This window comes from Lithobates pipiens, unplaced genomic scaffold (assembly GCF_037356315.1).
Source record: "Lithobates pipiens isolate NorthernLeopardFrog02 unplaced genomic scaffold, aLitPip1_a1.2 Scaffold_23, whole genome shotgun sequence".
Taxonomy (NCBI): Eukaryota; Metazoa; Chordata; class Amphibia; order Anura; family Ranidae; genus Lithobates; species Lithobates pipiens.
In genome coordinates, this window is record NW_027507785.1 from 286074469 (window position 1) to 286101342 (window position 26874).

General features: G+C 43.2%; 1 protein-coding gene across 3 annotated transcripts in view; it reads left to right on the top strand.

Moving 5' to 3' along the window:
• Positions 1 to 26874, top strand: part of AGBL4 (AGBL carboxypeptidase 4) — a 2901779-nt gene that overhangs the window by 2412593 nt on the left and 462312 nt on the right. For all 3 annotated transcript variants that reach the window (XM_077450277.1, XM_077450278.1, XM_077450279.1), the window contains exon 9: positions 869 to 980. In XM_077450277.1, the coding sequence (XP_077306403.1) occupies positions 869 to 980 (112 nt within the window). The remainder of the gene's footprint in view (positions 1 to 868; positions 981 to 26874) is intronic.

The following is a 26874-nucleotide window of genomic DNA, read 5'->3' on the forward strand; positions in this document are numbered from 1 at the left end:
TTTGATTTGATTATTTTGATTTAATCGCACATTGATTGGATAATAGAATGAAAGCATGTATGGCCACTAGAGTTCTGGATTTTATCATACCTGTATATGATACCTCTGCTATCATGTTTTTATGTTCACTTTTGCTTCAGTTTTCTTGATACCATACAATATGTATATATATATATATATATATATATATATATATATATATATATATATATATACACACACACTATATTGTCAAAAAGTATTGGGACGCCTGCCTTTACGTGCACATGAACTTTAATGACACCCCAGTCTTAGTCCGTAGGGTTCAATATTGAGTTGGCAAACCCTTTGCAGCTATAACAGCTTCAACTCTTCTGGGAAGGATGTCCACGAGGTTTAGGAGTGTGTCTAAGGTTTGACCATTATTCAAGAAGTGCATTTGTGAGGTCAGGCACTGATATTGGACAAGAAGGCCTGGCTCACAGTCTCCACTCCAATTCATCCCAAAGGTTTTCTATTGGGTTGAGGTCAGGACTCTGTGCAGGCCAGTCAAGTTCCTCCACCCCAAACTCACTCACCCATGTCTTTGTGGACCTTGCTTTGTGCACTGGTGTGCAGTCATGTTGGAACAGGAAGGGGCCATCTCCACTGTTTCCACAAAGTTGGGAACATGAAATTGTCCAAAATGTTGGTATGCTGATTCCTTCAGAGTTCCCTTCACTGGAACTAAGGGGATAAGCCCAATGTCTGAAAAAACAACAAAACAACCGCACACCATAATCCCCCCTCCACCAAATGATTTGGACCAGTGCATTATATATATATATACACACATATACACACAGACACACACATTTACTAACAATGATACTGTTTTTTTTTATTCCAGATGCTCTTTGATGGGTTTTGACCTGAATAGACATTGGCAGGATCCCTCACCATGGGCTCACCCCACTCTCTATGCAGTGAAACAACTGATCCTGGAAATGCACAACAGTCCAGTAAGTTCTAAAGTTTCTGGTTTCATTACTCCACTCTTTAAAGCTTCCCCTCTGTTTTCACCTGATGATCTGGCCAGTAACTCACCTCATTTATAAGAGTGCCCTTACTGAATGAACATAGGGGGCACATTTGGCCAGCAGCATTGTCAGTCTGGGGGGAAGGGGAGTGTTAGATACACCAGCAGATTTAGATACATTTAACACTTTTATACACTCAGATTAAAGCCAAACTCCAGCTAATACTTTATAAGCAGTTACAACAACCGTTTCCTTTTGGAATAAAGGTTTTACACAAATAAATAAAAGTTGGTAATTTTAAGAACCCCCGTCGGTGGTAATTGGTTTGTCTCATTCTTCTAACTGTTACATCTGCACGACAGCTTATTGTTTTGAAAAACAACAGACTTACTGGCTGGATCACCAGGTGAAGATTAAGGAAAGAGCACCTAAAAAACTGAACAAATGCAGCCACTACATATCATAGCTGCATTATAATGCCCTGTACACATGGTCAGACATTCCGACAAAAAAATCCATCAGAGTTTTTCTGACGGATTTTGTGCCAAACTTGTCTTGCATACACACGGTCGGACAAAGTTGTTGGAAAATCCGATCGTTCTTAATGAGGTGGCGTACAACATGTACGTCGGGTCTATAAACGGGCCAGTAGCCAATAGCTGTGGTCTCTTCATTTATTCTGAGCATGCCTGCCACTTTGTCCAACGGAATTGTCTGCACATGATCAGAAAATTTTAGATCCTGCTCTCAAACTTTGTGTGTCCGAAATTCCGACGGAAAAATTCTGATGGAGCCCACATATGATCGGATTTTCCAACAACACAATCCGATCGCACATTTTCCGCCGTGTGTACAGGGCATAATACATGTCCACTTTTGGGTTTAATACTACTGTAAACATTGCTATTTATATAAGGAAATGTTTACTCACAGTGAATTTTAAAAATGTCACAATAGTGGAATTACTAATAGCAATCAATATGTATGTATTTTTCATCTTCCTATCTGCACACATTTATAGTCCTTCCATTTTTGAACCATTTCTATAAAGATCAACATACATGGGAATTAAAACTCACGGCCTGGTGTCTAGCCAATACCTGTATCCAAAATGGAAAAGTTGGGGGAGAGTCACTGTAAAGCCTACTGCCGCTAATCTTCATTTTGCACCCCAGCGCCTCTTTGACAAATCTTCATTAATCAGTTCCTCACTGGCTGCATTGAAAGCAGGACCACAGAAATATCTAAGGGTATTTGATGTGCAGCCAGTATCTGCTGTGAAGCACTGCGCAAAGAGTGGGGACATCTCTGTCGACCTTATAGCTGCCAACCTACAATTTGTTTTATTCAGAACAATTTGGATATGAACATGCCAGTAATTAATGATTGATTGAGTGCATAAAAGTAATTTCGTAATAGTAACTTTTCTACATTTATATTATATAGCAGCCATTCTCAACCAGGGTTCTGTGGCACCCTAGGGTACCTCTAGACTTGACTAAGGGTTCCTTGTGCCCTGGCTAACTCATTAGCTATCTGATGATGTCTGAATAGTTCCAGGCCCATGGCATGACTTCAAGGAGAAGATTCTGAATATTACTGTAAACTGAGCATTCTTCCCATTGACCACCTCCAATATAAGGGGCACTTTCTTAATGACCACCAGTAGATTAATCTTAGCAGTGGTTGCCTGAGGCCTGAAAATCATTTTGAGGGTTCCTCTTGGATAAAAAAGGTTAAAATCCTGTTATACAGTATATATTATATTGTATGTGAAGGCATCCACTGGAGCACCAACATCCAGAAGCATTCCTCCACTCACACTCATTTAAAAAATAATAATTGCATACATATGTAGCACTGCCCCCTTGAGGGGGGGGGGGTTGCTTAGAATTGCATGTTCATCTGCACCACCTTGACCCTGTGAACTTCCCAGCCCTCCTGACACTCTAGGTTCAGACATGTTGTGTATACCTTTATATAACACACTGACACAAGGTATATTGATTAGCTCTCTCAAGTTTTACTTAATCAAGAGTAGAATCTTGTAACAGGATATTAGTCAGCCAAATCCTGGATAAACAGCTAATGTCCCCAATGCCCCATGGCATGACTACAAGGGGAAAATTCTGAATATTACTGTAAAGGGAGCATTCTTCCCATTGACCACCACCAATATAAGGGGCACTTTCTTAATGACCACCAATAAACGAATCTTAGCAGTGGTTGCCTGAGACCTGAAAATCATTTTGAGGGTTCCTCTTGGGTAAAAAAGGTTCCAAAATCCTGTTATATAGTATATATATTATATTGTATGTGAAGGCATCCCCTGGAGCACCAACATCCAGAAGCATTCCTCTACTCGCACTCATTTAAAAAATAATAATTGCATACATATGTAGCACTGCCCCCTGGGGGGGGTTGCTTAGAATTGCATGTTCATCTGCACCACCTTGCCCCTTTGAACTTCACAGCCTTTCTGACACTCTAGGTTCAGACATGTTGTGTATACCTTTATATAACACACTGACACAAGGTATATTGATTAGCTCTCTCAAGTTTTACTTAATCAAGAGTAGAGTCTTGTAACAAGGTATTAGTCAGCCAAATCCTGGATAAACAGCCAATGCCTGTGGGAAAGAGCTCTATCACAGGTTTTTGTTGACGCTGACCTTGTATCCCCTGTGGCTTTTCCAATCAAAAACCCGACATCAGACATATAGGAGAAGACTTCCAAAACACTGTTGTCTGTCACTAGTCACAGGTCCTTCTTTGTAGGCTGTGCAGTAAGAATTTGGTTTAGCTCTCTTTGCAGTGTAGATGTATTGCCCTTAGATGCAGCTTGTCACTTGTCACGTTAATTGCCACCAGGTACAGCTTGTCACTTGCCACATTAATTGACACTAGATGCAGCTTGTCACTATCCTGCAACAACAGTGACAGTAGAGAAACAGGCTTCTCTCCCCAGTTTTTCAGCACATATGAAGGCGGGCAGTGAGAGATGATGCCATCTCTCTGCTCCCTCATCTGCCCGCTCACTGTACTGCTTTCAAGTTTACTGAGGGGTCCACTTATTGGCATGACTGCCCACCTGCTCTGCTCACCTGCAAGCCCATTTACTGGCCTGCTTGCTCGCTCTATTTACTTGCCAGCCGCCTACTGACCTGACTGCCTGCCCGCTCACTTGCCGGCCACCCAGCCCGATCACTATTTTCTCGTGGGGAAAAATTGCCCCCCCCTCCGGATCTGCCCCTGCTTTAAACAGAAAACCTGGGGCAGCGGTTGTGGCACCAACTTAAACTAGAAGATAGACAACAATTAAATGATAAAGAAGCTGCATTTTCAGTAAGTGATTCAATCAGCTGCTGAAAATGATTTTCTGTGATAACTTTCTATCCACAGAACCAGGCTTATAGTAGAGTACTGACTATGCTGATAGCTCTCATACCACCTGTCCTTGATTTAGACATATCTTAAGTTAAGGTCAGTTACAATAGAGGCATTTCCAGGGGGCCCTATCAAGATTTTAAGAATTTGCTATGGCACCCTGTGATCTGTAGCTATGCCAATGACCAGGACTTTCGTTCCTCTTTACCCATGACAGTTACATTGCTTGGTGAGGTCAGAAATGCCCACAGCTTCGTACTCTATGGCTGGCGAATACAGAACTGACTCACAGTACACTTGCTTCTATGGAGAGCCCAGTGTGAGCCCTCTGATCAGTAATGACACTGCCATCATTAAATGTCATGCTAGTTGCTGGAATGCCCTACTTTCTGTATTGGAGATGTGATGCTTAGAGTGGTCTCAGTGTGACATAAGGTAGAAGCAGAATGCAGGTTCCTGCACCGGTATATGACTTTGTTCCTTATCGTTTCTGCTATTTAAATTTTCATATGCCCTAAGGATTTGTGGGCCCTAGGCAATGTGCCTGTAGGAACCTGATGGGAAATCCAGCTCTTATGCTTGGCCAGGTTTGCATCAAACACTCCCCTGTTTTGAAACAAAAAATATATGGAAATATAAAAGCCTGGATCAAAAATAATGTAATACAAACACAGAACTTGCGTTGTAATAAAATGTTAAAGAAACAAACAAAAACAGAATTGTTGTCACTTGCTTTATAAAGCAACCTTAAAGCTGAATTGCAAGCAGATATAAAAATGTCAATTAATGAAGGAATGTAATAATTTAAAAGGAAAAGAATGACATTTATTTTATATGCAACTAATACCGTGTTACCCCTGAAAATAAGACCAGGTCTAATATTAATTTTGCTACAAAAAACACACTACGGCTTATTTTCAGGGTAATTTTATTTATTTATGGTACATTAACCACTTCGTGCCCGCCCTATAGCCAAAAGACGGCTACAGAGCAGACGCTAACTGCGGGGAGGGCATCCCTGGACATCCTCCTGTTTACTTCCCCAATGCGCGCCGCCGCGGGCGCGCATCGGGGAAGTTCTGTGTTGGCCGTGTCCCTCGGACACAGCCAATCACAGATCTTGCTAAATGGCCAATCACAGCGGCCATTTAGCACTCGATCAGCCTGTCCAATGAGCGGTGATCTCATATGTAAACATATGAGATCATCTCTCATCGCCGGCTTCCTTCCTCACACACAGACAGCGTGTGAGGGAGAGCTTCCGTGCTGCAGCTGCAGCGTCAGTGACAGTGAGTACACACACAGTAAAACACACAAACACACACATACACAGTAAAACACACACAATAATACACACACACATGCCCACCCGTCCCCAGTGCCACCTATCAGTGCCATCTGTTCCCTGTGCCACCTATCAGTGCCATCTGTCCCCAGTGCCACCTATCAGTGCCATCTGTCCCCAGTGCCACCTGTCCGTGCCCTGTCCGTGCCATGTGCCCCCAGTGCCACCTATCAATGCCACCTGTCCCCAGTGCCATCTAACAGTGTCATCTGTCCCCGTACCACCTGTCCCCAGTGCCACCTATCCGTGCCACCTGTCCCCAGTGCCATGTGCCACCTGTCCCCAGTGCCACCCGTCCCTAGTGCCACCTGTCAGTGTCATGTGTCATCAGTGTCACGTGTCATCAGTGCCACCTGTCAGTGTCATGTGTCATCAGTGCCACGTATTGGTGCCATCTGTCATCAGTGTCAGGTGTCATCAGTGCCATGTGTTAGTGCCATCTGTCAGTGCCACGTACTAGTGCCATCTGTCATCAGTGCCACGTATTAGTGCCATCTGTCATCAGTGCCACATCAGTGTCACGTGTCATCAGTGCCACATATTAGTTCCATCTGTCATCGGTGTCAAGTGTCATCAGTGCCATGTATTGGTGCCATCTGTCATCAGTGTCAGGTGTCATCAGTGCCATGTGTTAGTGCCATCTGTCAGTGCCACGTACTAGTGCCATCTGTCATCAGTGCCACGTATTAGTGCCATCTGTCATCAGTGCCACATCAGTGTCACGTGTCATCAGTGCCACATATTAGTTCCATCTGTCATCGGTGTCAAGTGTCATCAGTGCCACGTATTAGTGCCATCTGTCATCAGTGTCACATTAGTGTCACGTGCCACGTATCAGTGCCATCTGCCATCAGTGCCACGTTGGTGTCACGTGTCATTCTCCTGGTGCTCCAGGGCCTTCAAAAGTGTAATAGGTAGTCAACTAGTTAGATGTTTAATTTATGCTCCTAGAACACGTGACGGTGCTCCCTGCATGTTGGACCTCTCTAAGTGTCCAGGCTGTGAAAAAGTCCCACACATGTGGTATCGTAATACTCAAGAGGAGTAGCAGAATGTATTTTGGGGCATTATTTGTGGTATACACATGCCACATGAGAGAAATAACCTATTACAATGACAATTTTGTGGGATAAAAAATAAAAAACAAAAAAAATCTTCATTTTGCAAAGAATTGTGGGAAAAAAATGACAACACCAAAAAGCTCACTATGCCTCTTACTAAATACCTTGGAATGTCTACTTTCCAAAAAGGGGTCATTTGGGGGGTATTTGTACTTTCCTGGCTTGTTCGGGTCACAAGAAATGAGATCGGCCACCAGTACATCAGATGTGATCAATTTTTTATGATTCGCACCACAGCTTGTAGACTCTCTAACTTTAACAAAGACCAAATAATATCCACTAATTTGGGTTATTTTTACCAAAGATATATAGCAGTATAAATTGTGGGCAAAATTTATGAAGAAAAATTAATAATTTGCATAATTCTGTCACAGAAACTAAGAAAAATTTGTTTTTTGTTTTTTCGGTCATTTTTCATTTATAGCGCAAAAAATAAAAAACCCCAGGGGTGATCAAATACCACCAAAAGAAAGCTCTATTTGTGGGAAAAAAGGACAAAAATTAATTTGGGTACAGTGTTGCATGACTGAGTAATTGTCATTCAAAGTGTGAGAGCACCGAAAGCTGAAAGTTGGTCTGGGCAGGAGGGGTGTTAAAGTTGCCCAGTAGGCAAGTGGTTAATCTACATTTATTCAAATACAGTCATGTCATCAGGACAATCTTAAAGTGGTTGTAACCCTAAAAAAAAAAAAAAAAAAAAAAATTCTGATCCTTTAACCACTTAAAGTGGATGTAAACCCGAATTTTTTTTTTCTTTTTGATGTCATAATGTAGAGTATACGATTTCCTATCATTTGAGCCCAGTCTTGCCACAAATAGTCAATCCATCTCTGAGCAATCCTCTTTTATTGTTCAGTGAGATAAATCTTGACAAACAGAGAAAAACTTTGTCAAATCCTCCCCCTTGCTGGGAGTGACAGGTGATTTACATATCTCGTGCACTAGCCTAAGAGACATGCATTATTTTTTAATTCCCTCCCACTCCTTTCTTCTGCTGCTCTGCCAGGATTGGATGTTCCACACCTCAGCATGATTGGGCATGCTGAAGTCATGTGGTTACTTTCCTGTCTTTTCACTGGATGTTAGTGATCATAGCAGAAGTTCAGTGTAAGAAATACACAGGAGAAAATGCATATTGATAAGGGGAGTGTAGAAGTGGGCGGATAGTCTACTGACATCACGACTCCACCCACTGAGCTCCAGACAACAGACCCGCCCACAGAATCTGCAGTTTTTCGGGTCTCATAACAGACAGAGGGGAGACATTTGACAGGTAAAGATACATGCAGGAGGCATGTATATCCTTCTAGATAACCCCTATGGCAGTAGTTTAGAAAGGATGACATTGGGTTTACATCCACTTTAAGGACTTGAAGAATTTCCCCCTCAATGACCAGGCCATTTTTTGCGATACGGCACTGCGTCGCTTTAACTGACAATTGCATAGTCATGCGACGCTGTACCCAAACAAAAATGACGTCCTTTTTTTCCCAGAAATTTAGCTTTTTTTGGTGGTATTTATTTTTTGCACTATAAAGAAAAAAAGACTGAATATTTTGAAAAAAAAACAATATTTTATACTATTTGCTATAATAAATATCCCCTCAAAAAAAAAATTTCTTCATCAGTTTAGGATGATATATATTAATCTACATATTTTTGATTAAAAAAAACAAAAAACACAATAGGCGTATATTGATTGGTTTGCGAAAAAGTTATAGCGTCTACAAAATAGGGAAAAGATTTATGGCATTTTTATTATTTTTTTTTTTACTTGTACTGGTGGCGATCTGCGATTTTTAGTGAGACCGCAACATTGCGGTGGACAGATCGGACACTTTTAACACATTTTTGGGACCATCGACATTTATACAGCGATCAATGCTATAAAAATTCACTGATTATTGTGTAAATGTCACTGGTAGGGAAGGGGTTAACACTAGGGGGAGATCAAGGGGTGATCAAGGGGTTAAATGTGTTCCCTGCTCGGTTTCTAACTGTATGGGGATGTGACTTACTAGAGGAGGAGTCATATCGCTGTTCCTACTTAGTAAGAACAGACGATCTGTCTCTACTCTCCTGACAGAATGGGGATGTGTGTGTTTACACACACACACATCCCCGTTCTGGCTCTCGAGCCCACAATTGCAGGTGGCCGGTGGACATCTCGGCCGCCGCCCACGCCCATCGTGTCCCCGCTGTGCGCACCTGCTAGAGCTGTTTTAAGGGCCGACTTGTGAGAATGTGCCGACTTACCTCAGTATAATGACGGAGGCTGGTCAGCAAGTGGATAAAGCATGATAGACAGTACAGTGCTTGTGCTGTGATTTACTCCTCTCTATGTTATAAAAAAAACTGGAATAATCAATAAAATGTTTTTTTATAAAAGTTCCTGTGTCCCCTGACAGCTCAGGAGTCAGCATTATGACATTCTGCAATCCCAATTCTAAACCTTAAAATCATTGTAAAATGATGTAATCCGTTTTGTACAAAGAATAATGTGCAGTGTGTCTCCTTTTGTAACTTTATCGTGGCAAATACTTTATTTACAGTGCTGCTGGGCGCTCATGTGACCCACCAGAGCTCTTCTTTCCTGCCGCGAGCACTGCAGAAGCCAGGGCTGCTGACGTGAGCCGGGAAGAGAGGAGAAGATCTCTGGCGGGTCACATGAGCGCCCAGCAGCATTGTAAATAAAGTATTTGCCACAATAAAGTTGCTGCTGTAAATAAGGTATTTTCCACAATAAAGTTACAAAAGGAGACACACCGCACATTATATAATCTTTTTACAAAACGGATTACATGTTTTCACTACTTTAACTAGGGCTTATTTTTGGGGTAGGGCTTATAATGCAGCCATCCTCAAAAATAACACTAGGTCTTATTTCTTGGGGTAGGGCTAATTTTCTGGAAAACAGGGTACCTGAATGTTATTTATTATGTCAACAATATGTAATTCATTGTACAGTAGAAATTATACTGGAAGTGGGAGGGGCATCACTAGGAGCCAATCAGATATGCTGTTACCAGAATGAGCACAGGGATAAGCTCATTAGTCTCCTGCTGTTCTTTTACTGTCTACTCACAGGTGGAGTTCAGGAAAGTGACCAAGCATTGCTTAAAGCTTAACTCCACTTGTATCGAGAAAAACCATTCCCCCTCGGGTGATCTATGCCCATTGCAAGGATTATAACAACCTTTGTTGTAGATTCCTACCTTTTGTTATTCTGAAGAAATTACTGTTTGTTCCCCTGTGCTCAGTGGGCCTAATGAGAGTGGTTTCATAATTATCAAATCAGCTGCAGCGCCTGCAGGGCTCTAATGAGGAAATATGCTGGGCCTGCATTCCTTTATAAGTGTTCTTTTTGGGAGTACCCCACCAAAAATGACATTTGTGTTGCAGGGGATGCCTGAAATCTGACTTGCATCTTAGGCAGACTTCTGGGAAAATCAGTGAGCCAATCACACAAGCAGCAAAATATGTTTCTGGAGGGTTTTCAGTGCATATTCTGTGTACAGAACACCTCCAGGTAGCCATATTGCATTGCATTTTCAGAAAATTACAACTGCTGCAGATTGAAAATGAAAGATACATTTTACTAACATTCAATTACAATATGACTTGTATACGCTGTATTATTTATTCTTTATTTGCCTTTTTTTTCCCCACAAAAGTGGAGTTACCCTTTAAGGCTCGGTTCATACCTGTGCAGTTTAATTTTGGTCGTTTGTGCAATGCATTTTTGCACCCTTGGTTTTAACGTGATTTTTTTGCTGTTGGATTTTGTGTTTTTAACCGCTTCCTGACCGGTGTACGACGATGTACGTCGGCAGAATGGCATGAATTGGCAAATTAGTGTAGAGGAACGTCCATTTAAAATTGCCGCCGTGCAGGTTTTTTGGGGGGATATTTATTATAGCAAAAAGTAAAAAATATTGCTTTTTTTTAAATTGTTGCTCGTTTTTTTATTTATAGCGCAAAAAATAAAAAAGGCAGAGGTGATTAAATACCACCAAAAGAAAGCTCTATTTGTGGGAAAATAAGGATGTCAATTTTGTTTGGGAGCCACGTCGCACAACCGCGCAATTGTCAGTTAAAATGTTGCAGTGCGGGCGTAGGGGGGGCGTGGCCGGCGCGTGACTAAGATGGCCGCTTGAGCTCTGAGCTCTCCTCATCCACGGCGACGAACAGCTACTCACCGCGTACCCCAGCCGGTAACAGATGCCTATAGTGAGCCCTCGGCTCCCGGACTACCACAGGGACATGTCGCTTAAGCGGAAGGAGACCCGGTTGCCCCGTAAACTCACAGCCTTCATGTACCAGCCGTCCGCGCGGCGCGGCCAAGATGGCGCCGAGACGGCTGACAGGAACACACAGGCAATGTCTGCAGGCCCTCCCCGCAGAAACGAATGTCACGCAACAACGGAGGCTGCTCTGGTAAGTGCCTCTACAGCGGGGGATTACTCTCGCTCCCCTCCCGGGACTCCAACTACTCACAGCCCTGCAAAAAGCAAAATGAGGCTGGATGCCTCAGAGGGAATCCGGGAGGGAGACATCACAGGGGAAGCATTGTCTGGAGTCCCCTCACAGTGCCCTCAACCTGACGCCATAGCCTCCTTCCCCACTGTAGGACAGGCTGTCATGGACACAACCCTCAAAGACATGTTAATGTCTCTCCGCAGCTCCCTACAATCTGACCTGCTCTCTGTCATGCATGGCTTTGGCAATAAAATGACAGTACTGGATAACAGGGTCACTCATTTGGAAACTAATGTGGACGCTATGACTGCCACCATAAATGACATAATTGATACGCAAGAAGCCCAGGCCCAAGAAACTACCGTATATACTCGAGTATAAGCCGAGATTTTCAGCCTCTTTTTTGAGGCTGAAAGTGCCCCCCTCGGCTTATACTCGAGTCATCGCTGTCTGCCTGCTCGATCAGCGTGTCGAGCAGACAGACAGCGGACATTCTACTCTTCAAACGCCGCGCCTCCGCCTCCGCCTTCGCCTGTGATAGGCGGAACACTGAATTTCCCAGCAGCCTGTGTTCCGCCTATCACGGACATCGTCTCATCCTCGTACTACGGACGAGGATGAGACGATGTCCGTGATAGGCGGAACACAGGCTGCTGGGAAATTCAGTGTTCCGCCTATCACAGGCGAAGGCGGAGGCGCAGCTTTTGAATTTTAGAATGGCCGCCGAGGCGCCGACGAAGAGCGGCGATCCTGGCAAGGCACGGGACGGAGGCAAGGCAAGGCACGGCATGGGACGGGACGGAGGCAAGGCACGACACGGGACGGAGGCAAGGCACGGCACGGGACGGAGGCAAGGAGGCAAGGCACGGCACGGGACGGAGGCAAGGAGGCAAGGCACGGGACGGAGGCTCGGGACACAGGTAGGCTGGACACACACACACACACACACACACACACACACACACACACACACAGGGATGGATGGATGGATGGAGACACACACACACAGGGATGGATGGATGGAGACACACACACACAGGGATGGATGGATGGATGGAGACACACACACACAGGGATGGATGGATGGATGGACACACACACACACACAGGGATGGATGGATGGATGGACACACACACACACAGGGATGGATGGATGGATGGACACACACACACACAGGGATGGATGGACGGACACACAGGGATGGACGGACACACAGGGATGGACGGACACACAGGGATGGACGGACACACACACAGGGATGGACAGGCATGTCTCACCCTCGGCTTATACACGAGTCAATAAGTTTGCCAGTTTTTTTGGGGGTAAATTGGGGGCCTCGGCTTATATTCGGGTCGGCCTATACTCGAGTATATACGGTATATGGCTGACTGATAAATTGGCAAATTTAGAAGACAGAGCCAGACGTAACAATTTTAAAATTCGTGGAGTGCCAGAATCAGTGCAAAATGCTGATCTTCCTGCGTTCGCAAAGGGCTTACTTAAATCTGTGCTCCCAGAAGCAAAAAATATGGAATTACTCATAGACCGTATCCATAGACTACCAAAACCTGCGTTTCTACCGGATTCCATTCCCAGAGACGTCATCCTCAGGGTGCACTTCTTTCATATTAAAGAGCAGTTCATGCAAAAAGCCAGGGCTCTACAAACGTTACCTGAACCCTATCAGCACCTCCAATTTTTCGCAGACCTTTCTCAGCACACCCTGAGCAGACGTAGGCAACTGAATAACATTACCAAAACCTTACGCAATAACCAGATACAATATCAATGGATTGCTCCTGCCAAACTCTCTATCAGCCATGCAGGCTCCAAACATGTGATCTCCTCAGTTTCACAAGGTCTGCGCTTACTACAAGATTGGGCTATAGTACCTTCTAACAATGACATACTGCCTATGGACCAGAGCAACACTGGCACCGTGCTGACCCAACCTCTCCCCCCGAGAGGTCACAGGCATGTCCTACCTATTTGAAAGGCTGGGGTACAATTTTCTCTTTGGCCGTGCAGATGTGACTCCTGCTCACACTCGGTCGTGTTAAGACTTACACCCCCATTCAGGGTTGTCTTTTTGGACACTGCTGTGTCGTTCTTACACCCTGAGAATTGTTTTGGTTCTTTTTGGTTTTTTTTTTTTCTTGTGTGTCTCTTTTGGCTCCAGTTTCGCCATATTTTACAGTTTTTTTTTTTTTTTTATCGCTTGCCACAATAACCAATACCTGGGGACACCTCGGTATCCTCACCTGACTGTTCACTTGAACCACTCCGCACTTGACAAGTTATCGCTTGCAGGCACAGACCTACTTCAAATCTCTTTCCCTACCCCCCCTTTTTTTTTTTTTTTTTTTTTTTTTTCTTTTTTTACAGGTGTCCGGGATTTCCTACTGAAAGATCCGTCCGAGGTCCGTCTTTGCACGCTTGATAGTCCACTGAACAACAATTCGAAGACGCCCTCTCCCCGGAAACACCTTCCTATCCAGATCATCTCAGATTGCGTGGACTACTGTTCTATCTCCACTCCTCCACATAACCAAAGGTACCTCAATTCATTACAGCTGTCCCTCACATAAGCAACATGACTATAACCATAGTTACCATTAATGCTAAAGGTCTCAATCACCCGGCTAAACGAGCCTCCCTCTGGGCATTGGCTAAGCAAACCAAATGCGACATCCTCTGTGCACAGGAGACGCACTTCTTGGCCACCAATCCTCCTTCCTGTACCAATAGAAACTTTAATACGGTAATAACAGCCAACGCAGACCAGAAAAAAAAAGGAGTATTAATAGCTGTTCACAATGCTTTGACATATCACCAGGACCAGTGCCTTTCAGACCCCGGAGGTCGTTATATCATTCTAAAATGTCATATTAACAACGCCCCTTACACTATTGTCAATGTGTATGTCCCCAATACCCACCAACTCCGCTTTCTTCGAAAGCTACACAAAAAAGTTGCAGCAGTACAACATGGAGCAACCATTTGGTGTGGAGACTTCAACTGTACCCCTGACCCAGCACTAGATTCATCTTCACACACTGCGAGACGCCGCCCGGAACTAAACTCCCTCCTGCATGAATTAAAGCTTTATGATGTCTGGAGATGCACTCATGCAGATGAAAAAGACTTTACATTTTTCTCTCCCTGTCATAATTCGTATTCGCGTATCGACCTCTTCCTCACAGACCCATGGACGCTGCAGAAAGTCTCTGACTCTACTATTCATATGACCTCTTGGTCCGATCATTCCCCTGTCAGCCTAACCATTGAAGACTCCATTAAACGTGCTCCGACCTACTTATGGAGACTGGTACAAATGGAAAAAATATACCCCGCTAGGAAAAAACGTGAAAACAAATAAACTATATGTGAAACAGGCAGCAGCAATAGATGTGATATAACACCCAACAGATATACAGAAATAGAAAACTGCGCCAACCCTATACTAAATTAAAATAAATAACAAAAAATAGTGTCAAAATATGTAAGTAATTATCATTAAATGATTATAACGATAAAAAAACTTAAGTGCATAAAAAACACAGCAATACATAAAGAAAAAATAAAAGTCCAATCATGGAAAGTTCATATGTGAGTCCAGATAAGCGTTTGTGACACCACAGTGATTCAACACAATCCAAAAGCGCATAAAGTGCCCGTCACCGTATATTGAATGCGCTTACCAGAAAATAAACAAATTAGGGCGTTTGTATATATTCGATGGGTCCCATCAAAAGATATCCTCCTTTTTAGTGGGTCAGCTCTCCATCTCCCAATAGTACCTTCCAGATATTAATATGCTCCGTGGTCCCAATAGGGAGCTCAGTAATTCCCAAAAAAGAAAGGAGCTAACATGGCATAATATCGTTTGGACAGTTTATTAAAAGAAAAAAAGTAGCACACTTACATGTGGATGGATAAAATACAGCTTGTATAAACAGTACATAAAAAGCCGGCCGGCAAACAGGAGCCCGTCCTCCTCTCCAACAACGTGGTGGCGTCACTGCGTGCCCTCCCAGACGCGTTTCGTCATACCTGACGTTGTCAATGGGGAACGGGCAGCGCAGTGACGCTCCGCCTAATAAAGATACTAAAGCGTACCAAGCCTCGTTCTGAGATGCAAGGCTGGGTCCCAATACGCCATTGTAAATAATGGCAAATAGCCCTGAAACAGATACAGTCTGTCCGCTGCTAATAATGCAACGGGACAGCTTGTGATATAGATCACTAACATCCTAAGCATCGTCCGGATGTATCTAATGTTCAAAAAATGAAAAAAGGCTTGCACATACTAAAAATGACATTAGATTCAAGCCCATGCATGTTAGTGCGCCGCAGGTGCAAAATAAATATTGCACCAGCACCGCACCACCTCCCGATATATAAAAAAAGGGGACCTAGACATAAAAGGGAATTAACCCAATAATGGAATAGGCAGCATTCTATCCTGTAAGGGAGTCGGTGCAAAGGAAGCATGCTGAATATCATGTGTCCAGCCCATATATATCAATGGTCACCAAAAAATATAGGTAGCCAAAAAAGATCACATTATTCAAAAGGTCTTTTTACTATATATTGGCCAAAGAAAATACTATTAAAAATATTCCATGTGTGTGGGTTTGACGAAATAATCGCATGGAATTGTTCATGCGTATAAATCAAACCTTTTGATTGCATAGGAACAGTATCTCAATTTATGTCCAAGATTCGATCGGAAAAAAGAGAGATCCAAAAATCCAAAATTTAAAAGATATGGAATAAAAAATAAAAACTCGAAAATTTAAGATGTGTGATGTATAATGTGTAATGTATGCAAAAAATAAAAATTAAAAAATGAATATGTGTACACATGTAATGAAAATTTCATACATCTAGATTCCGTAACCCAGTCCAACATCTCAGAACTGGCAAGGCCAAAAAACTATCGTGGTACATATGAGAGACAGATTTAACCCACATGGTACATAAAAGATGTATATGTGTACGTAAATGAAACTGTCAACCTTAATATCTGGAGTGAGAAAAGAAGATGAATTAGGAATTGTCAATGAAGGCATTGACATCAGTGTCAATATTAAGTCCAAAGGGGACATAGGTTTTGAGGCGATAGACCCAAGACATTTCAAGTTTTGAAATTTCCCTCACTAAAGAACTACCCCGCCAGTGAGGCTTGTATTTGTCAATCCCTAAAAAAAGGGTCTTGGAGGGGTCTTTGTTGTGGAATCTCAAATAGTGCTTAGACACAGAATGGTTTGGAAAACCAATAATGATGTTAGTTATGTGTTCATTAAGTCTGACCTGTAGGGGGCGTTTTGTGCGTCCCACATATTGCAGCCCACAAGGGCATTGCAACATATAGACCACTCCCGTGGTGACACATGTGATGCACGGTTTGATACTATGGTCTAGTCCAGTGGCCATACTACGAAAAGTGGTGGTCCGTCTCTGATTGCAGGAATTCAAAGAACAGACCCTACACTTTCCGCATTTATAAAATCCAGTAAGTTGGTCGAAAAAACCCCTACTCCTAACGGGAGGGTCAACAACATTGGGTGCTAGACGGTTACGTACTGACGAAGCCCCTCTAAATACCACTTGAGGTTTCTCACTGATCACATTTTTCAAGGTGGCATCGCTACTGACAATGTGCCAGTGTTTGTTTATCAGTTTTTTTATGCTCTTCTGTTGAAGAGAGTAAGTAGTTATAAAGGGGACTTTTCCCTGAAAATCGTTTACACGTGGACCCCTTTCAACTAACAACTAACTTTAAAGACACGGATAGGAATTCCTTTATCCCTATCGATAGTTGTCACCACATTCCCTGGCTTAGAGCAGTCCCCAAAAGTCAATATATCAGACTTAGACGAAATTGCTCTAGATTAGAGGAATTTCAGGTACAGGCTGAAGTACTTACCTCCAGATTTTTAGAAAAGGGATACCAACAGGAGTTTTTGACCAAAACCCTCAATGAAGTGACCAACATTGACCGTGGTGACCTGTTAGTTGAAAGGGGTCCACGTGTAAACGATTTTCAGGGAAAAGTCCCCTTTATAACTACTTACTCTCTTCAACAGAAGAGCATAAAAAAACTGATAAACAAACACTGGCACATTGTCAGTAGCGATGCCACCTTGAAAAATGTGATCAGTGAGAAACCTCAAGTGGTATTTAGAGGGGCTTCGTCAGTACGTAACCGTCTAGCACCCAATGTTGTTGACCCTCCCGTTAGGAGTAGGGGTTTTTTCGACCAACTTACTGGATTTTATAAATGCGGAAAGTGTAGGGTCTGTTCTTTGAATTCCTGCAATCAGAGACGGACCACCACTTTTCGTAGTATGGCCACTGGACTAGACCATAGTATCAAACCGTGCATCACATGTGTCACCACGGGAGTGGTCTATATGTTGCAATGCCCTTGTGGGCTGCAATATGTGGGACGCACAAAACGCCCCCTACAGGTCAGACTTAATGAACACATAACTAACATCATTATTGGTTTTCCAAACCATTCTGTGTCTAAGCACTATTTGAGATTCCACAACAAAGACCCCTCCAAGACCCTTTTTTTAGGGATTGACAAATACAAGCCTCACTGGCGGGGGAGTTCTTTAGTGAGGGAAATTTCAAAACTTGAAATGTCTTGGGTCTATCGCCTCAAAACCTATGTCCCCTTTGGACTTAATATTGACACTGATGTCAATGCCTTCATTGACAATTCCTAATTCATCTTCTTTTCTCACTCCAGATATTAAGGTTGACAGTTTCATTTACGTACACATATACATCTTTTATGTACCATGTGGGTTAAATCTGTCTCTCATATGTACCACGATAGTTTTTTGGCCTTGCCAGTTCTGAGATGTTGGACTGGGTTACGGAATCTAGATGTATGAAATTTTCATTACATGTGTACACATATTCATTTTTTAATTTTTATTTTTTGCATACATTACACATTATACATCACACATCTTAAATTTTCGAGTTTTTATTTTTTATTCCATATCTTTTAAATTTTGGATTTTTGGATCTCTCTTTTTTCCGATCGAATCTTGGACATAAATTGAGATACTGTTCCTATGCAATCAAAAGGTTTGATTTATACGCATGAACAATTCCATGCGATTATTTCGTCAAACCCACACACATGGAATATTTTTAATAGTATTTTCTTTGGCCAATATATAGTAAAAAGACCTTTTGAATAATGTGATCTTTTTTGGCTACCTATATTTTTTGGTGACCATTGATATATATGGGCTGGACACATGATATTCAGCATGCTTCCTTTGCACCGACTCCCTTACAGGATAGAATGCTGCCTATTCCATTATTGGGTTAATTCCCTTTTATGTCTAGGTCCCCTTTTTTTATATATCGGGAGGTGGTGCGGTGCTGGTGCAATATTTATTTTGCACCTGCGGCGCACTAACATGCATGGGCTTGAATCTAATGTCATTTTTAGTATGTGCAAGCCTTTTTTCATTTTTTGAACATTAGATACATCCGGACGATGCTTAGGATGTTAGTGATCTATATCACAAGCTGTCCCGTTGCATTATTAGCAGCGGACAGACTGTATCTGTTTCAGGGCTATTTGCCATTATTTACAATGGCGTATTGGGACCCAGCCTTGCATCTCAGAACGAGGCTTGGTACGCTTTAGTATCTTTATTAGGCGGAGCGTCACTGCGCTGCCCGTTCCCCATTGACAACGTCAGGTATGACGAAACGCGTCTGGGAGGGCACGCAGTGACGCCACCACGTTGTTGGAGAGGAGGACGGGCTCCTGTTTGCCGGCCGGCTTTTTATGTACTGTTTATACAAGCTGTATTTTATCCATCCACATGTAAGTGTGCTACTTTTTTTCTTTTAATAAACTGTCCAAACGATATTATGCCATGTTAGCTCCTTTCTTTTTTGGGAATTACTGAGCTCCCTATTGGGACCACGGAGCATATTAATATCTGGAAGGTACTATTGGGAGATGGAGAGCTGACCCACTAAAAAGGAGGATATCTTTTGATGGGACCCATCGAATATATACAAACGCCCTAATTTGTTTATTTTCTGGTAAGCGCATTCAATATACGGTGACGGGCACTTTATGCGCTTTTGGATTGTGTTGAATCACTGTGGTGTCACAAACGCTTATCTGGACTCACATATGAACTTTCCATGATTGGACTTTTATTTTTTCTTTATGTATTGCTGTGTTTTTTATGCACTTAAGTTTTTTTATCGTTATAATCATTTAATGATAATTACTTACATATTTTGACACTATTTTTTGTTATTTATTTTAATTTAGTATAGGGTTGGCGCAGTTTTCTGTATACTTATGGAGACTAAATACCAGATTACTGCAATCTCCACTGCATGCGCAACTGCTACAGGACAACTTGATATCCTTCTTCGAACAAAATGCTAACTCAGTTTCTGATCCACAGGTTTTATGGTCAGCTCATAAAGCATATATGCGCGGAATCTTTATCCAGCTGGGAGCTAAGGATAAGAGACAGAGGGGGCAGCGAATGAACTCATTATTAGCAGACATTCAATCCACTGATCTCCTTAATAGACAAAATCCTACACAAACGCTCAAATCAAAACTGATTGCCCTAAGATTAGATCTCAGAGCCCTACTGTTAGAAACTCACGACAAGTACCAAAAACGACTAAAAATGAGATTTTATGCTGAAAGCAATAAACCGGGTAAACTACTTGCCCGCCAGATCAAAGGGTACTCTTCTAAATCTCATATCCCTTTTATATACCATCCGATTACTAAGGCCAAACTGACTGACCCTCAAGCCATTGCTGATGCCTTCAGCACCTATTACAGTACTCTTTATAATTTGAAAGACGACCCACACCAACCCCAACCTACTCCCCAACAAATTCAATCGTTTCTGGACTCAACTAACCTACCCAGATTAACTCCCCTTCAATTAGAGGAACTCAACGCACCATTCACGACGACAGAAATTACACGAGCCATTCAATCCTTGCCCAATAATAAAGCACCTGGTCCTGACGGCTTTGTAGCGGAATACTTCAAACTATTTCATCCGATCCTTACTAAACACCTTACTCCATGGTTTAATTCTGCTGCCTCCTCAGCCTCTCTCCCGCAAGAAATGTTGAAAGCTCTAATTATAACGATACCGAAGCCAGGGAAGGAGCCCACATCCACACAAAACTTCCGCCCCATCTCCCTACTTAACCACGATGTAAAACTCTATGCTAAAGTAATAGCTTATAGATTATCGGATTTACTGCCACAATTGATACACCCCGACCAAGCAGGATTCCTAAAAGGCCGCCAGACGTCTGATGCGACCCGACGAATGATCAATATTATTCATCACACGGTGACCCGTCGAATGCCTTCTCTGCTCCTATCTTTGGACGCGGAGAAGGCATTCGACAGGGTTCACTGGCAATATTTGAAACAGACTTTGGAAAAATTTGGATTCCAGGGCCATATCTTGATGGCAATCATGGCCTTGTATTCCAACCCGTCAGCGCAAGTCTATTGCTCTTCCATGCTGTCCACTAACTTTAATATTACCAATGGTACACGTCAAGGGTGTCCCCTTTCACCCCTAATCTTTGATTTGTTAATTGAACCCCTCGCGGCTAAAGTAAGATCACACGCATCTATTTCGGGTGTGTTTATGGGCAGCAGGGAACACAAGATTAGCCTCTTTGCTGACGATGTGATATTCACATTGACCAATCCTTCCTCTTCCCTGGCTTCGGTACAAAACTTACTTGATGCATTTAGCTGTGTATCCTACTACAAGATCAATGTAACTAAATCTTATATGTTACCCCTTGCAATGTCTCCTTTACAACAACAACACCTGCGCAATCACTACCAATATGCTTGGTCCTCAGACTCCATCACATACCTGGGCACTTCACTCACTAAGACAACCACTGCTCTATACAAAGCGAACTTCGCTCCTTTCTTAGCCGAGCTTCCTGCAGACTTAGCCAATATCTCTAAAGTTACATTATCACCCTCAGGCAGACTTGCTGCATTTAAAATGCTCAAACTCCCGCAGTTGCTCTACCTATTTAGAGCATTGCCCATACCCATTCCATCCTCATTCTTTACACAAATTCACTCCATACTTCGTAAGTTTGTATGGCAAGACAAAAAATCCAGAGTGGCAAGACGTATTATTATAAAACATAGGCGCATAGGGGGCTTGGGATATGTTGATTTGAGACACTATTATAATGCGGCACTCTTAACCCAACTGAAAGCTTGGTTCACCCCTGATCCAAATAATCAATGGAGCACTATGGAAGCCTCTCAAGTACCAGGCGTAAATCTGCGCAATTGGCTATTATCTGCGCCCAAACCTAAACGCTCTGACCAATCTCTATCCCCAACGATCAAAGCATCCGTGGCGGCCTTTACATACCTCTTTCAACATGTGCACTCCACTGCTCACACCTGCGAAATTCCTCTCCCAATAGAAACGGTACGGATACTGATTAAAGACATACAGATCTCCTCTTGGAAACACAAGGGTATCTCCCACGTCTCAGACCTATATGACAATGAATACCTACATTCATTTACCTCCTTACAGACCAAGTTTTCCTTACCTCATACTGATTACTTCAAATATGTCCAAATATCACACTGTCTCATACGGAATCCATCCCTTCGTCGTAACATACCTATCGCGGCTTGGCGTTACCTATCTAACACCTCCTCACCGACCAAAGGTATCTCCCTTTTTTACGCCCTTTTAGATGGCAAACTAACTTTTGAAAAATTGCCTCCCATGCTACTTTGGGAAAGAGACTTAGATTCCACGTATTCTCCTCAACAATGGCACAATGCTATCAGCGCCACCTTCAAGGCAACTAAATCGGCTAACTTGTGGGATCTCTCGCATAAAATATTAAATCGGTGGTACATCACCCCATCGCAAATACATAAATTTAACCCATCCACAGATCCTAACTGTTGGAGATTATGTGGCCTCCCAGGTACTCTATATCACGTACTCTGGGACTGCCCTAAACTGAAACAATTTTGGATTGATACCTTTCGTCTTATCTCAGAAATTACACATATTGCCTCCCCTCCATCTCCAGAACTGGCACTACTTAATATTGGGATCGAAAACTACCCCCACAATTCTCAATGCATAGTTACACATATCTGCCTAGCTGCTAGGTTGACCATTGTACGTAACTGGAAATCAACTGACCAACTGTCACACTCAGATGTCATCAGAGAAACACATATACATGGCATGTATGAACGCATGTATGCCTTAGCAGAAAGTTCTCTCCTTCAACTGACACACAAGTGGGAAGCTTGGCTAAACTGGTACGAATCGGCTAAACTCTTGTTCCATTGATCACTTTCATTAATCCAAGAGAGACTCATTTTGCCCCTGCCCCCCTACCTCTCCCCCCTCCCCCCCCTTTTTTTTTTTTTTTTATCTCTATGCCTACCTCCTAACGGTTTGCTCACTATTGACTAATACCATTTATTCGCCCTTAGTGGTTCTATTTTATTAGTTGGTGTTTCATGTTACCAACCTTATACTGGCTTTGTTATTGCCATTTTCTAGAGTTAGGATATCAATCTCTAGTTCATTCTGCTAACACAGGGAGGGAATATGGTATTAATCTTATTCTCCTCGGTTTCCACTCCCTCCCTACTGTCAGGGTTAGCACCTTGATCCTGTGTACAGTGTGTTCCCATTTGGGGTACCTGGAGCAGGGTGCTACCCCACTTATTCATTATGTCTTGGATTAGTACTGCTACTGCAATCTATATACTGTTCTTTTCCCCTTATAACTTTGTATTTCTTCTTTTTTTTTCTTTTTTTTTACTGTTGTATTTGAAAATACCGATGTACTAATTGCATACTTTGTATTACTTTGCATTTCTTTATATTAATAAAAAATATTGAACAGAAAATGTTGCAGTGCGGAATCGCAAAAAGTGCTCTAGTCTTAAGCCAGCAAAATAGTCCGGGACTTACCGTATATACTCGAGTATAGGCCGACCCGAGTATAAGCCGAGGCCCCCAATTTACCCCCAAAAAACTGGGAAACATATTGACTCGTGTATAAGCCGAGGGTGAGATATGCCTGTCCATCCCTGTGTGTGTGTCCATCCATCCATCCATCCCTGTGTGTGTGTCCATCCATCCATCCATCCATCCCTGTGTGTGTGTGTGTCCATCCATCCATCCATCCCTGTGTGTGTGTGTGTGTCCATCCATCCATCCATCCCTGTGTGTGTGTCCGTCCATCCATCCATCCATCCATCCCTGTGTGTGTGTCCATCCGTGTGTGTGTGTGTGTGTGTGTGTGTGTGTGTGTGTGTGTGTGTGTGTGTGTGTGTGTGTGTGTGTGTGTGTGTGTGTGTGTGAGGCCTTGTGTGTCCAGCCTACCTGTGTCCCCAGCCTCCGTCCGGTCCCGAGCCTCCGTCCGGTCCCGTCCCGTCCCGAGCCGAGCCTCCGTCCGGTCCGGTCCCGTCCCGTCCCGAGACTCCGTCCGGTCCCGTCCCGTCCCGAGCCGAGCCGAGCCTCCGTCCGGTCCCGTCCCAGGATCACCGCTCTTCGTCGGCGCCCATTTTCCTGTTCAAATGCCGCGCCTCCCTGTCTGTGATAGGCGGAACACAATTTCCCAGCAGTCTGTGTTCCGCCTATCACGGCCATCCTTTCATCCTCGTCCGTAGTACGAGGATGAGCGGATGTCCGTGATAGGCGGAACACAGGCTGCTGGGAAATTCAGTGTTCCGCCTATCACAGGCGAAGGCGGAGCCGGAGGCGCGGCTTTTGAATTAGAATAGAATGGCCGCTGTCTGTCTGCTCGACACGCTGATCGAGCAGGCAGACAGCGATGACTCGAGTATAAGCCGAGGGGGGCACTTTCAGCCTCAAAAAAGAGGCTGAAAATCTCGGCTTATACTCGAGTATATACGGTAAGTGGTTAATGCTTTTTTAGGGGCCGCTGGTGAATGTGGTTCATCTCCCAGCCTGCACAGCCAGGCACACTGGCTCTTTCAGGCCCAAAGCAAATGCCCTTTGTAGGCAGAGACCCCAGGCCCCTATGGTGTAGCAAAAAAAAAAAATGTTAGTCCTTAGTGCTAGCTGTCCTACATGTGGCTACTGATTCCAGTACCGCCTCTTTAGGCACTGCCACCCTTCCTGGCTGCGGCTGCCCCATTCCACTGCCTTTGCACCAATCCCAGACTGCTCCATCTCGGTCCTCATCCACATCTCAGGTGTGCCTCCCAGTCCTCCTGACTGTGTGCTACTCACCAGCGCTCTTGACTATTCCTGTTCCTCCTGGAGACTTGCCCAGCAGTGTTCTCTCGCTGTCCTTCTTGCTCCCAGTGCCTCCTGTGGTTTCAGGAAGGCCATGTGCGCACACGAGCCCAAGCCAATGGTCACACTCCCCCCCCCCAAGACTGGGGAGCTTTCTCAAAGGCCCCAAGTTGGGGATTGGTCAGGGCCCTCATAATACTCCAGCCAACTCCACCTTACTTCCCCTCCCATCTTTCTAGAGGGCTCCAGTACATTCTAAATAGGTGGGAGGTCTCAGTGATGCTGCCTGTGAGTCATCCAGCTCTCCCTGGATCTCTGCCCAACCCAAAAAAAAACACAGACAGGCTTGGCTGGCAGCAACTTTACCTACACTTTAACACCAAACAAAGGTGCTACACTTTTTTTTGGCAGATTAAAACCGCGAACCGTGGCAACATTGTGGCAAAAACACGGCAAAACCGTATGCTTTTTTTGCAGTTTTTCCATTGAAGTCTATTGAACCAAAAAAGCAAAAAAAAACTGTTTTGTGTTTTAAAAAGCCTCTGACCCTTTCCAAAAATGCAGTGGCTGAAAAAAGCATAGATGTGGACATGTCCCATAGGAAACCATGTTAAATGAACTGTAGTGCACCAAAAAAACGCATAAAAGTGAAGCAAAAACTGATGAAAAAAGTAAGGGAAAACGGTGCTCACCACAAAAAGGAGGGATAAATAAAGCAGCTACTGTATCCTAATATCTAGTTATAACAGATATCTGTAATATCACAAAAAAAAAAAAAAACCAAAAAAACATAAAGGCAGCACTATATCCCAATCTAAAGAGAAAACAAATCCACCAATATTTAAACATTGTGATATTCACTGTTATAAGAAAAGTATTAACATAACATAACATAACATAACATAACATAACACAAACATTAGGCAATAGTTTATAAATTAACTTTATTTATGGGTTATTAAATTATGTTTGTGTATGTTAATCCTTTTCTTGTAATGGTGAATATCACAATTTTTTAAAAATATTGGTGCATTTGTTTTTACATTTTTTTTTTGTGATATTGTTTAAAACTGAACTCCAAGCAAACAGTGTAATACACAAATCAAATACTGTACATAGTGTATTCAAATGCTCTTTACTTGACACAGAATGTGTATTCTGTATCCAAGTTTGAAAGTCACACAGTTCTGCAAACTGCCCCCTGCTACAGCCAAATATTTCAAAATGGGACTGATCAGTCCGGAGCACCTGCTGCCATTTTTCTGCACCCCAGTCCCTATGTTTTTGTGCATAGTTGACTCATAGTTAGCCTTGTTTCCCTGTCCTTTGTAGAGGAACCCGGGTGCAGAAAAATGTTAGCAGCAGGAGGCAGTTTGTTCGCCAAAGGGCTGGAAAGCGATACAATAAGTGCCTGCAGGCAACAATGAAGCATGGTGGAGGTACCTTGGATGTTTGGGGCTGCACATGGAGTTATTTTGCAGCAGGTCAATGACCCCAAACATACAACCAATGTCATTAAGAACTATCTTCAGTGTAAAGAAGAACAAGGAGTCCTGGAAGTGATGGTTTGGCCCCCACTGAGCCCTGATCTCAACATCATGGAGTCTGTCATTGATTACGTGAAGAAACAGAAGGGTTTGAGGATTCCTACATCCACAGAAGATCTGTGGCTAGTTCTCCATGATATTTGAACAACCTACCTGCCAAGTTTTCTTCAAAAACTGTGTGCATTATACCTAGAAGAAATTATGCTGATTTGAAGGCAAAGGGTGGTCTCACCAAATATGGATTTGATGTGGATTCTTCTTAGACTCTTCTGTTAATTTACTTTTCATTTTGTTATTTGATAAAAATAATCTACAGTGGAATCTTGGATTACGAGCATAATCCATTCCAGGAGAATGCTTGTAATCCAGAGCACTCGCCTATCAATGCGAGTTTCCCCATAGAAGTCAATGGAAATGAAGATAATTTGTTCCGCATCAACTTCTATTGTATTGTAATACTGCATGTGGCCATAGGTGGGGGGGGCACCAGAGAGCCTTGGAAATACTCGAGAACAGCTTGGCTGAACTCGGAAACCCTCGGAAAGGCTCGCTAACACTCAGGAATGGAGTATTTCCGAGTGTTTGCGAGTATTTCCAAATGATTCAGAGTATTTCAGAACTGCTCCGAACCATTCCGTGTGCCACTGGATATATATATA